General features: G+C 41.8%; 1 protein-coding gene across 1 annotated transcript in view; it reads left to right on the top strand.

The window, feature by feature from the left end:
* The window catches only part of LOC145356640 (E3 ubiquitin-protein ligase rnf213-alpha-like), a 168,548-nt gene that overhangs the window by 54,963 nt on the left and 101,374 nt on the right, over window positions 1-12,211 (top strand). The window contains exons 11-13 of the mRNA XM_080209486.1: window positions 1,056-1,274; window positions 8,062-8,254; window positions 9,376-9,431. Of these exons, the coding sequence (XP_080065612.1) occupies window positions 1,056-1,274; window positions 8,062-8,254; window positions 9,376-9,431 (468 nt within the window). The remainder of the gene's footprint in view (window positions 1-1,055; window positions 1,275-8,061; window positions 8,255-9,375; window positions 9,432-12,211) is intronic.

The following is a 12,211-nucleotide window of genomic DNA, read 5'->3' as shown; positions in this document are numbered from 1 at the left end:
AGAAAGCTTTTCCAATCCAATTCAATTCCCACTCGGCTCCAAATGCCTGAGGCTCACACTCTCACTCTGGATGAGTCTTTCTCACAGTTCACATGCAAAGCTCACTCTTTCACCTATTAAGACCCTTTTGCCACTCTGTCTCAATTTTTAGGCTGGCAGATGGGGGTAGTGAGGGAAAGTGACAAACTTTTCTCTGCCTCATGCAGGAAAGGTGGAGAGCTGGGGGAATTAGTGGAGCACTTTACTTGGAAGGTCCTGTCACAGTTGGGGGCCTTCTCGTGTGGAACTGTGGATCCCTGGGACTCCTTCCATCCCCTGGCCAACCACCCGAAGCTGCAATCACCATCTTCCAGTGCGTTTCCTACTCACCCACCCTGCGATATATCTTTGGAACAATCCTGGACTTAGTTCCAGGCAGAGCACTGCAATACCGCTTCTGACCACTGCAGTGCTGTGTCTGACTGGGCTGGAGAGCTGTCGGCCAGTCTGATTGCCTGAACTTGCACACAGGACTTCCTTCCAAGGATGGCAGTCCCGCCCACTGCCAGTTAACGCTCAAGTGAGCATTAAATGGCAGTGTGATTTCGAGAGTCAGCAGTAAAATGCTATGCACCAACTCTTAAGATGGCAAATGTCAATCATTTGCCATCCTTAAAGTCCTACCGCTGGAGTGGTTGCTTCCATTTATAAACTTCTTCAAATAAAGAATTGGTTGATATTCTACCTTTGTGTTCCAAACCTCTGAAGTTAACAGTCATGGATAATGCACTATGGCTAAGAATAAGCTATAGTTAAGTGTGTTTTAGGTAGTGGGGTCTGGAAACCTTACAACCATAAAAGTATTTGGATGAGCACTTGAAATGTCATAACATTCAAGGATATGGGACAAGTGCAGGAAAACGGGTTGGCTGTTGTTGGTGCAGACCTGATAGGCCGAAGAGCTTTTTTTTGCACTGACTCTATGACAATGTAATACATCAAAACTGAATTAGCCCCACAGCTGCTTTAAATAAATATGTTTTCCGAGTTTTAATATATATCAATTTTTTTTATAGCATTGAAACTTTAATGCGGCAGATCATGGTCAGATGTATTGATGAAGGAATAATAAAATGGGTGCAGCTGATTCCTGTTTTCCATTTATTTGGTGTTTCATCCAATCCAGCAAACCTAGACCTTCTGGACGCCAATTTTAAATCTGAAGCCAGCTGGGCTGGACTTGATGGACTTCCAGTTGTTGATTTCAGAGATAAACTTTATGGTAAACGGCTACGGTAAGTCTTTTATTTTAACCCACAAGATAACTTAGTACACGGTATTGTGTCACAGCATGTGACTGTGTAGACAAATTGTTATATTTTCTCAATTTTTGTCAAATTGACTTCTGTGAGTTAATTAACAGGGTTGCTAATTAAGAATCTGGGATACAAGCAAAGACTGGCAAACTCTCCCCTCTTCGCCTGTCTTTCTGGTCCATGTTCTGGCCATTCAGTTCCAGAGTCTGTCCTACCATTCAGTTAATACTTTGCAAATCTGTACCTCAATTTCATTTATCCATCTTTGTTAACTGCATTTTTGAGAGACCTTCAGCTGTCCTTCTCTGTGAAGTTTTGCCTTGTGGACATGTCCGCTTTCCAAGATATACAGCCAAAGCTTAAGGAAGTCGTTGAATAAATGCATTGCTTGGCAAAAAAGTATGAATTTTTTTCACTGGTTGAATGGCATTTAAAAAGAAAATGACCAGGTCACCCAGACTTGGAACCACTTGGTATGGGACGGTGCTATACAGGCATGATGCCATGGGCCATCTGCAGCTGTGGAATTGTATTCAACTACAATTTGTAACCTCATGATTGGCACATCCATCACTGTACCATTACCATCAAATCAGGGAATTGACCCTGATTCAATGCAGGAGAATATGTCAGCAACAGCACTCATTGTTAGGTACATTTGGTACTATCCTGTTGAAACTACAACACATGAATACATGCATGCCAAACAGTGAAGAAGTATGTAATAAAAGGAATTAAGCAATCCCCACAGATCAGATCAAAACTCAGCAGTTCTGCACTTCCAGTGATGCATGGTGGTAGACTGTTAAACACCTACTTCGAGGTGAAGGATTCATATTTTCAATAATGGGAGAGTTCAGCACAATGGATATGATCTGGTGGCCATTACAAAGATGTGGCTGCAAGGTGACAGGGACTGGGAGCTGACTGTCCAGGGGTATCAAGTGTTTAGGAAGAATGGGCAGGAGGAAAGGTGGGGGGGGGGGGGGGGGGGGGGGGGTGCGTAGCTCTGCTGATTAAGGATAGCATCAGGGTGGTAGTAAGGGATGATATAGGAACCAAAGAGCAGAAAGTGGATTCGTTGTGGGTGGAGATTAGGAACAGCAAAGGGAGGAAGACGCTGGTGGGTGTTGTTTATAGGCCCCCAAATAATGATCTGGAGGTGGGGCGGGCTGTTAACGCGCAAATAAATGCGGCGTGCAGGAATGGAACGGCAATAATTATGGGGGATTTCAATCTACGTATTGATTGGTCGACCCATGTTGGACGCGGTGGGCTTGAGGAAGAGTTCTTGGAATGCTGCCGGGATAGTTTCCTTGAACAGTGTGTGTTGGAGCCGATGAGGGAGCGAGCTATCTTGGATCTGGTGTTATGTAATGAGGCGGGTAGAATTAGGGACCTTGTGGTGAAGGATCCTCTTGGGAAGAGTGATCATTGTATGTGGAGTTTCTGATGCAGATGGAGGAGGAGAAAGTGGGTTCCCGGACGTGTGTCCTTTGTTTGAACAGAGGGGAGTACGGTAGGATGAGAGAGGAATTGGTGAATGTTGATTGGGGGAGCGCATTGGAAGGTAGGTCTGCTGAGGAACAGTGGAGGATCTTTAAGGAGATCTTTCTTGGTGCTCAGCAGAAATTTATTTCAATGGTTAAAAAGGATCATAGGAGGAGAGATAATCAGCCGTGGATAACGAAGGAGGTAAAGGAAAGTGTTAAATTAAAAGCGGATGCGTTTAGAGTAGCTAAGCGTAGTGGGCGAGAAGAGGATTGGGAGAGGTTTAAATGTCAACAAAGAATGACAAAGAAGTTGATAAAGGAGGGTAGGATAAACTATGAAGCTGGGCTAGCGCTTAATATTAAAAAAGGATAGCAAGAGTTTTTATAAATATATAAAAAGGAAGAGGCTGGCTAGGGTGAACGTTGGACCCTTAGAGGATGAGAGGGGGGACTTAGTGGTAGGGGATGGGGAAATGGCTGAGGCCTTGAATAACTTTTTTGTTTCGGTCTTCACGGAGGAGGATGTGAATAATTTGCTGGGTGTTAGCGATGGAAAGATGGTAGGAGTGGAGGGCCTGAATGACATTATTGTTACTAGAGAGGCGGTGCTCGACAGACTGGAGGGACTGATTGTGGACAAGTCCCCAGGACCGGATGGAATGCATCCAAGGGTTCTGAAAGAAATGGCGGAGGTGATAGTGGATGCCTTGGTGATTATTTTCCAAACGTCGCTGGATTCCGGGGAAGTGCCGGAAGATTGGAAAACGCCTAATGTTACGCCACTGTTTAAGAGGGGTGGCGGGCAAAAGGCAGGGAATTATAGGCCGGTTAGTTTAACATCTGTTGGAGGTAATATGTTAGAATCTGTGATCAAGGAGGAAATAGCGAGGCATCTTGAGGAGAATTGTTTGATAGAGCAGACGCAGCACGGTTTCGTTAAGGGGAAGTCGTGTCTGATGAATTTGTTGGAGTTCTATGAGGATGTGTCTAGGGCGGTGGATAGAGGAGAGCCGGTGGATGTGGTGTTTCTTGATTTTCAGAAGGCGTTTGATAAGGTGCCGCACAAGAGGTTATTACAGAAGGTCAGGGGGCATGGAGTTGGGGGTAGGGTGTTAGCGTGGATAGGGGATTGGCTGTCAAATAGGAGGCAGAGAGTGGGGGTCAATGGGTGCTATTCGGATTGGTGGTTGGTGACTAGTGGAGTGCCCCAGGGGTCGGTGCTGGGGCCTCAGCTATTTACCATTTATATAGATGATCTGGAGGAGGGAACCGAGTGTATGGTGTCGAAATTTGCTGATGACACCAAGATTGGTGGAACGGCAAATTGTGCGGAGGGTGTGGAGAGTCTGCAGAAGGATCTAGATAGGCTGGGCGAATGGGCCAGGAACTGGCAAATGGAATTTAATGTTGGCAAATGTGAGGTTGTCCGCTTTGGTAGGAATAATGGTAGGAAGGACTATTACTTACTTGGCGAAAAACTGCAGCATGTGACGGTGCAGAGGGACCTCGGGGTCCTTGTGCATGAGTCGCAAACACCCAGCCTGCAGGTGCAGCAGATGGTCAGGAAGGCAAATGGGATGCTGGCCTTCATAGCAAGGGGGATTGAATATAAAAGTAGGGAGGTCTTGCTGCAGCTGTATAAGGCACTGGTGAGGCTGCAGCTGGAGTACTGTGTGCAGTTTTGGTCACCACACTTACGCAAGGATATTTTAGCTTTGGAGGGAGTGCAGAGGAGGTTTACTAGGCTGATACTGGAGTTGAGGGGGTTGAACTATGAGGCTCTTCCTGCTCAGAAAGGACAGTAGGACTAGAGGGCACAGCCCCAAGATAAAGGGGGGGCGGTTTAGAACGGAGTTGAGGAGGAACTTCTTCACTCACAGGGTGGTGAATCTCTGGAATTCTCTGCCCATTGAAGTGGTGGAGGCTGCCTCGCTAAATATTTTTAAGACGCGGGTTGATAGATTTTTGATAGGCGGGGGGATTGAGGGTTATGGGGAGAGGGCGGGAATGTGGAACTGAGCCACTTCAGATCAGCCATGATCTTATTGAATGGCGGGGTGGGCTCGAGGGGCTAGATGGCCTACTCCTGCTCCTATTTCTTATGTTCTTATCAGTGCAAAAAGCAAGGCTGAAGCTTTTGCAGTTATTTCCAGAATAACTGAATAACTAGTTGAACCATCCTGAATGGATGGTTCAACTTGGCTTCCTCCTAAGGTCCCCTGCATCACAGATGCCAATCTTCAATCAGCTCGGTTTACTCTGTGATATAAGGGAACGGCTGAAGGCAAAGATTATGGGCCTTTCTTCCCAGCAGTAACACTTGAGGCTTTTGCTCCAGAACCAGCTGTGTCCCTAGGCAAGCAGTTCCAGAGCAAACACAAATAATTGTGTATGTTGGAAGCCAATCATCTCAATCCCAGGGTATCGCTAAAGGAATTCCTTGGTGTCTTATGCCCAACAAGCTCCACCTGACTTTCTGTCCTCATGAGATCAGAAGTGGGAATGTTAGCAGATATTTGCAGTGTACAGTACCATTTACAACTCAAATAGTGAAGCTGTTCCATGTCCGCACGTTGAAAGGCCTGAACAACATTCAGGCATTCGCGACAGGCAATAACCATCTCCGACATGAAGGAATCTCATTTTCACATTCAATGGCAATACTAACATTGAGTCACCCACTATCAGCCCTTGGTGTGGTTGCCATTGACTAGAAACTGAACATGGACTAGCCATAATAAATGTCACTTTAAGAAAAGATCAAAGGCTGGGAATTCTGCACTGACATCTTCTGACTCCTCATACCCTATTTACCATCTAGAAGGCACTATTGTCATTTATCTGGATGAGTTCGGCTCCAACAACACTCAAGAACTTCAACATAATCTTGGTTTGAAATAGTTCACCTGACTGCCACCCCATTCACTCCCTCTGCTATCAATGTGCAGTAGCAGAGTGTATATGGTATGCAAGATGCATTGCTGCAACTCCCCAAAACTACTTCAACAGCACCTTTCAGTCCTGAGACTTACACCATCTAGAAGGATAAGGGCAGCAGACACATGGGAGCACCATCATCCACATGTTCCACTCCAAGTTGCACACCATCCTGACTTGGAACTACATTGGTGTTCATTCACTGTCGCTGGATCAAAATCCTGTAACTCCCCTTCCTAACACCACTGTGAAAATATCTACATAAAGGCTATAGTGGTTCTAGATTTTGACTCTCCACTATCCTCTTAAGGGCAATTATGGATTAATAGCATATAAAATAATCCCAGGTTTGATCCTGACTTCTGCTGAATTTGCTGATCTCAGTAGTAGCAGGTATTGCTGTTGGCCTTGGCGCCTCCAGGCCATTGAGAATCAGTTGGGTACTTTTTGGCTCTATTCAGTGACCACTGATTTAAAGTACATGCATGTGAATATGATGTGATGGTCTACATATTTGAATAGCTCGATGAAATTTACTGTCATGGTTGATGGAATGAATGGTCCGTAGGCAATACATCAGATGACCATTATGCTTCTGTAATTATAATTAATGTTAAAGTAGAAATTCAAAAAGCTGATTAGAGGAGGAGGATATTTTGATTGCTTGAGAGAATAAAGTTGCTATTTATTATAATCAATGTCTGAATTCTAAATCGCATTCTCAATCACATTCTAAATAAGTGTTTGCAAATCTGGGAACATCAACCAATGCATCTTTTAACAATGTAGATCGACCATTTAAATTATGCAATTAATGACCACAAGACATAGCAGAATTAGACCACTTGGCCCATCAAGTCTGCTCCATCATTCAACCATGGCTGATGTTTTTCTCATCCCTGTTCTCCTGCCTTTTCCCCATTACCCCTGATCCCCTTATTAATCAAGAACCTCTGTCTTAAAGACACTCAATGACCTGGCTTCCACAGCCATCTGCAGCAAAGAGTTCCACAAATTCACTGCTCTCCGGCTGAAGAAATTCCTCATTTCTATTTTAAAGGATCGCCCCTTTAGCCTGAGGTTGTGTCTTCTAGTTCTAGTTTTTCCTACTAGTGGAAACATCCTCTCCACATCCACTCTACCCAGCTCTTGCAGTATCCTGTAAATTTCAATAAGATCCTCCACCCCCTCCATCCTTCTAAACTCCCAAGTACAGACCGGAGTCCTCAACCGTTCCTCACATGACAATCTCTTCATTCCAGGGATCATTCTTGTGAACCTCCTCTGAACTCTTTCCAATGCCAGCACACCCATCCTTAGATACAGGGCCCAAAACTGCTCACAATACCCCAAATGGGGTCTGACCAGAGTCTTATACAGCCTCAAAAGTACATCCCTACTCTTGTATTCTCACCCCCTTGATAGGAATGCTGATACTGTATTTGGCTTTCTAACTGCCAACTGAACCTGCCCATTAACATTAAGAGAATCTTGAATAGTGACTCCCAAATCCCTTTTGTGTTTCTGATTTCCTAAGCATTTTCCATTTAGAAAATAATCTATGCCTCCATTTCTCCTTCCAAAGTGCATAACCTCACACTTTTCCACATTGTATTCTATCTGCCACTTCTTTGCCCACTGTCCTAGCCTGTCCAAGTCCTTCTGCTTCCTCAATCTACCTATCCCTCTACATATCTTTCTATTATCTGCAAACTTAGCCACAGTGCCTTCAGTTCCTTCCTGCAAATCATTAATACATATTGTGAAAAGTTATGGTTCCAGCACTGACCCCTGAGGCATAGCACTAGTCACCGGTTGCCATCTGAAAAGACACCTTTTTCCCTACTCTCTGCCTTCTGCCAGTCAACCAATCCTCTATCCATGCCAGGATCTTATCCTTAATACTCTTAACTTACTTAACAGTCTCCTATGCGGCATCTTTTCTAAGGCCTTCTGGAAATCTAAATAAATCACGTCCACTTATTCTCTTTTACCTGACTTCCTTGTTACCTCCTCAAAGAACAAATTTATCAGACGTGACTTCCCCTTGGCAAAGGTGTGCTAACTTAGTCCTATTTTACCATGCACTTCCAAGTTCTCCGCGATCGCATCTTTAATAATGGACTCTAAAATTTTGCCAGTGACCGAAGTCAGGCTAACTGGCCTATAATTTCCTGTCTGCTGCCTCCCTCCCCCCTTAAATAGTGTATTTTAAGGCCTTTGTATTTCTGGAAGGCCTTTAAATAGGCACCATTGAGAATGCTTTGTTGTTCAGTGTATTTAAGTGTACACAATTACATGTAATATATATTAACTTTTTATGAATTTTTTTTAAGGGAGCTGCTTGATCTGATGGGCAAAAATAAGCATTTGCTGGCAGTAGATAGACTGTTAATCCGATCTTGGTTCAGCTTATTGCCATTGGAAGTTTTGCCAGACTACTTAAGAATGATGACTCCTGATTTACTCGATATTCTACAAGGAACCTTTCAGAGAGTGACGTTTGGTTATATATCATATCAAAATGAGGTTTGTGTTTGAGACAAGTGGTATGCCTAATGCTATTTCAGGGCAAGCCATTTTTTAACTTATTCATTCGTGGGACATGGGGCATCGCTGGCTTGCCAGCAGTTATTGCCCATCCCAAACTTTTCTTGGAGGGCTGTTGAGGGTCAACCACATAGCTATGGCTCTGAAGTCACATGTAGGCCAGACAGGGTAAAGACAGCAGGTTTCCTTCCCTAAAGGACATTAGTGAACCAGATGAGTTTTTCCGACAGTGATTTCATGGTCATCAATAATGTCTTAATTCCAGATTTTTTAAATTGAATTCAAATTCGCCCACCTGCTGTGGCGGGATTTGAACGCAGTCCCCAGAACATTAGCTGGGTTTCTGGATTAATAGCCTTGTAATAGTAGCCATTGGCTAGTGGTATTATCGGCAAGTTTATTGGAGTTGCAGATTCCTTCCTATATTTTTTTAAGATCTGGTCATTTGATCTCAATTCTGCAGAGGGCTTGATTGCTTGCCCACAACCAACTGTGGTTAACGAAAAATAATCAAATGATTGTAAAACAGTTTGGCATGTCTACTTGATATATATTTTTCTTTCCTTATAAGTTCCCAGAAACAAATTGCAACTTTCAAAGAAGTTGTCCAGTCTTCAGTGTAATTAATGGGGAATGCTATTTTTAATCCATGTTCCTGTTTTTGAGGTTAAACAATTTAACCACGCACTTGTGAATTTGAGCATTCTGATTTTTTTATTGATACACTGATTCGGGTACCATGTCTGTTTGACTGTTCAGTTGACTTCTCTGAACTTTTTTATTTAGTGGACCAAAATTGGCTTTAATACTCTTTTTTCCAAGTCACAATGTATATTCTTTAGTGTCTCAAAATGAGCAATTCAGCTTGTGAAATAATTTGTCATATATTGCTTTGAATTATTTACTTGAAGCATTATCACTTGAATTGTGCTAATCTAAAATAACGTTTTGGCTTTGCATTAATTTACACAGCAAATGTTCATATCTAAGTGTTGCATTATTGCATTAATGACTTGGAGATTTTAGTTGGATTTTCGGCAGTACGTTGATAAATTTGATATTAATTATTGTTTTTACTTTTATTTCAATTATGCTTATAGAAAATAGAAAATCTTTTGAAGCATGTAAAAGAAAGCGTGGACAGTCATCAAAGCAGGTACATCAGTTTATAACACTAAGTGTGTCCATCTGATCTGCCTTGTATTAGGAGTGTTTTGTTATTGTACATGCAGACAGATTCCTGAGATGTGAGAATTGTCCTATGAGTGAAGATTGAATATATTATGCCTATTTTACCTAGAGGTTAAAAAAAGAAGGGTGAGCTCATTGAAACATATAAAAGTTCTTAAGTGGATTGTTATGATTCAGGCCAGAAACTCAAAGATGTTTTATGAAGTCAACCTGGACCATAGATTTTGCACTTTAAATTTGACGCTGGTGAGCATCAAGTGTTTCACTCCAGGTCTGATTCAAGTGACCCACTTGGAAGCTATTATCAAAACAAACTTTATTTAAGAACACAGTTAATATATAAGAAAAATTAGCATAACTTTTACCAATTCCAAAAAAGCCATGATACTGTATAAATCTTAACAGTTAACTATAATGTTTCAAGGTAAACAACACCCTTTAAACATACACCCCCTTCCAGGTACAAAAAAAATGCTCACATGATGCTTTGTAACACCTGCTGTGAATTGGTCCTTTGAAATGTTGGATTACAACTGAAATTTCCCAGTTCTGGAACTTTAAGCACATCTGGAGAGAGAGAGAGAGATGCTGCTTGCTTCTAGCTAGCAACCCACAGACAGCAGGATTTCTGACACCAGTGAGAGAGACCAAAAAAACACTGCTTTCAGTCTGCAGTCCAAACAGTTTCTGACAAAAATGAAACTAAAACCGTGGACCATTTTGGAAAAAAAACTGTCCATGCGGGCCTCACCTGACCTGTTAATCATTCACCACCAGCAATTCAACAGGGTCATAAAAAACTCTAGAACACTGCATTAGGTCAGATTAAAACTAAACATTGCTGAAGCAGGGTAATTCAAGCAACAATAAAAAATATTAGTACAATCAGCACAGTGCCAAAATAAACTACCAGGGTCTGTTTAAAAAAAACTGCAGAGAAACATGATTACAATACATTTCTTAAAAGCACAGTATTGTCACAGGCTTGATAGCATAGATACTAAGAGGATGTTTCCCCAGTTGGAGAGTTTGATGTAGGGAACATGGTCTCAGAATAATGAGCCGAGCATTTTTGGATTGAGGTGAGAAACTTCTTTTCTCAATGAATGGATCAGTGGAATTCTAACCTGGAGGACTATGGATGCCCAGTCATCGAGCATATTCAAGACAGTAGGTTTTTGATAGTAAAGGACATGTAGATTGTGTGCGAAGGTGGAATTGAGATTAAAGATTTGCCAATTAATTGAATGAGAGCGAAGATTTGACAGTCACATGGTTTATTCTTCCTATTTCTTATGTTCTTCGCTGTCTTTAGTATCGCTTGTGTGTATTTTGATGCCCAACAATTAATACAGAAAGGGTCTGCAGTCAACTTTCATGACATAAAAATCAGATAGTTACATTAAATGGTTGCTGAATTTGGTATGCACAGTTTTTTTGAGTTACAAAGCAGCATCTTTCAGCAATTCTTTTAAATGTTCCTCAAGTTTTAATTCCCTTCTTGTCAACTTTAATGTTACTTGACTTGCAAGCCTTGTCTTACAATGATGGTTTTAGTTACTTTGGAACTGAAAGCCTGTCAGATTGGGTGAAAAAACGCATGTAGAACAAGTGCTGTTCTGCAATGATGAATACCCATTGGTTAGCAAAATATTTGGAATCTTGGGCTTCATAAATAGGGACATTGAATTTATAAGCAGTTAAGCTAGATTTATATAAGATTCTGGTTCCATTTCTGGTCACCACATTTTAAGAAAGATTTCTGAAAAGACGCAGAGCAGATTTACTAGAACAGGGAAGGGGATTTTAGTTAGAAGATTAGCTTGGAAAGGCTTTTGCTGCTGTTCTTGGAGTAAAGCAGTTTAAGGAGAGATTTTGAAAAAGGATGATGGGCTATGATAAGAAAAATAAGGAAAAACTTATCCCATGAGCTACATTTAAGAATGTAGGCAAGCAATCCGGGGGAATCTGAGGAAGAACTCTTGCACAGTGAGTGGTATTGACCTGTAACACTCTGTCTACTAAGGTGGTGGATGTAGAAACAATCAATGATTTAAAAAGAAAATTGGATTACAACTTGTAAGTAATAAACTTGCAGAGTTCTGGGGACTGAGCGAAGATATGGGACTGATTCCTCTATAGTGAACCAGTATGTACTTGGTGGACTGAATGGTGTCCTCCTGTGCCGTAAATGACTCTATTGCTTCCCACAAAGATGGTGATTAAAGGAATCCAACGTGTCAAAACTAGTTGTAATATTTGTATTACATCTTTTGAGAAAGTGAAAATAATTTGCAACCCCACATAAAATATTGAATTTTGATTTTAATGAGAATATTGCACCATATTAAGTGTTGCAGCTTTCAAGAACATTTACTGCTGTAGATCTGATCATCTGTTGCAGAAAATCAGAGTGGAAGAAAGTGTTGAGATGATTGAAGTTGCCAAAGATTAAGATCGGAAAGAGATGATTTAATATTTTGAAAGGGAAATTATGAATGTCTGTAATTTTATGCATATCATATGTTAGTAATGTGTATATTACACCCACATCACCAAGTACAGAGTACATAAGAAGAATTGGTTAGCTCAAATGGCTGGATGGCTGGTTCATGATGCAGAGCCATGCCAGTAATGTGGGTTCAATTCCTGTGCCGGCTGAGGTTATTCATGAAGGCCTGCATGTTGTCTGAGGTATAGTAATCCTCAGGTTAAATCACCATCAGTCGACCTGTGTTCATCTGG

This window comes from Carcharhinus amblyrhynchos, chromosome 21 (assembly GCF_965287045.1).
Source record: "Carcharhinus amblyrhynchos chromosome 21, sCarAmb.v2.hapA, whole genome shotgun sequence".
NCBI classification, from domain to species: domain Eukaryota; kingdom Metazoa; phylum Chordata; class Chondrichthyes; order Carcharhiniformes; family Carcharhinidae; genus Carcharhinus; species Carcharhinus amblyrhynchos.
Note: the sequence above shows the minus strand (reverse complement) of the source record. Positions and strands in the feature narration are given on the sequence as shown.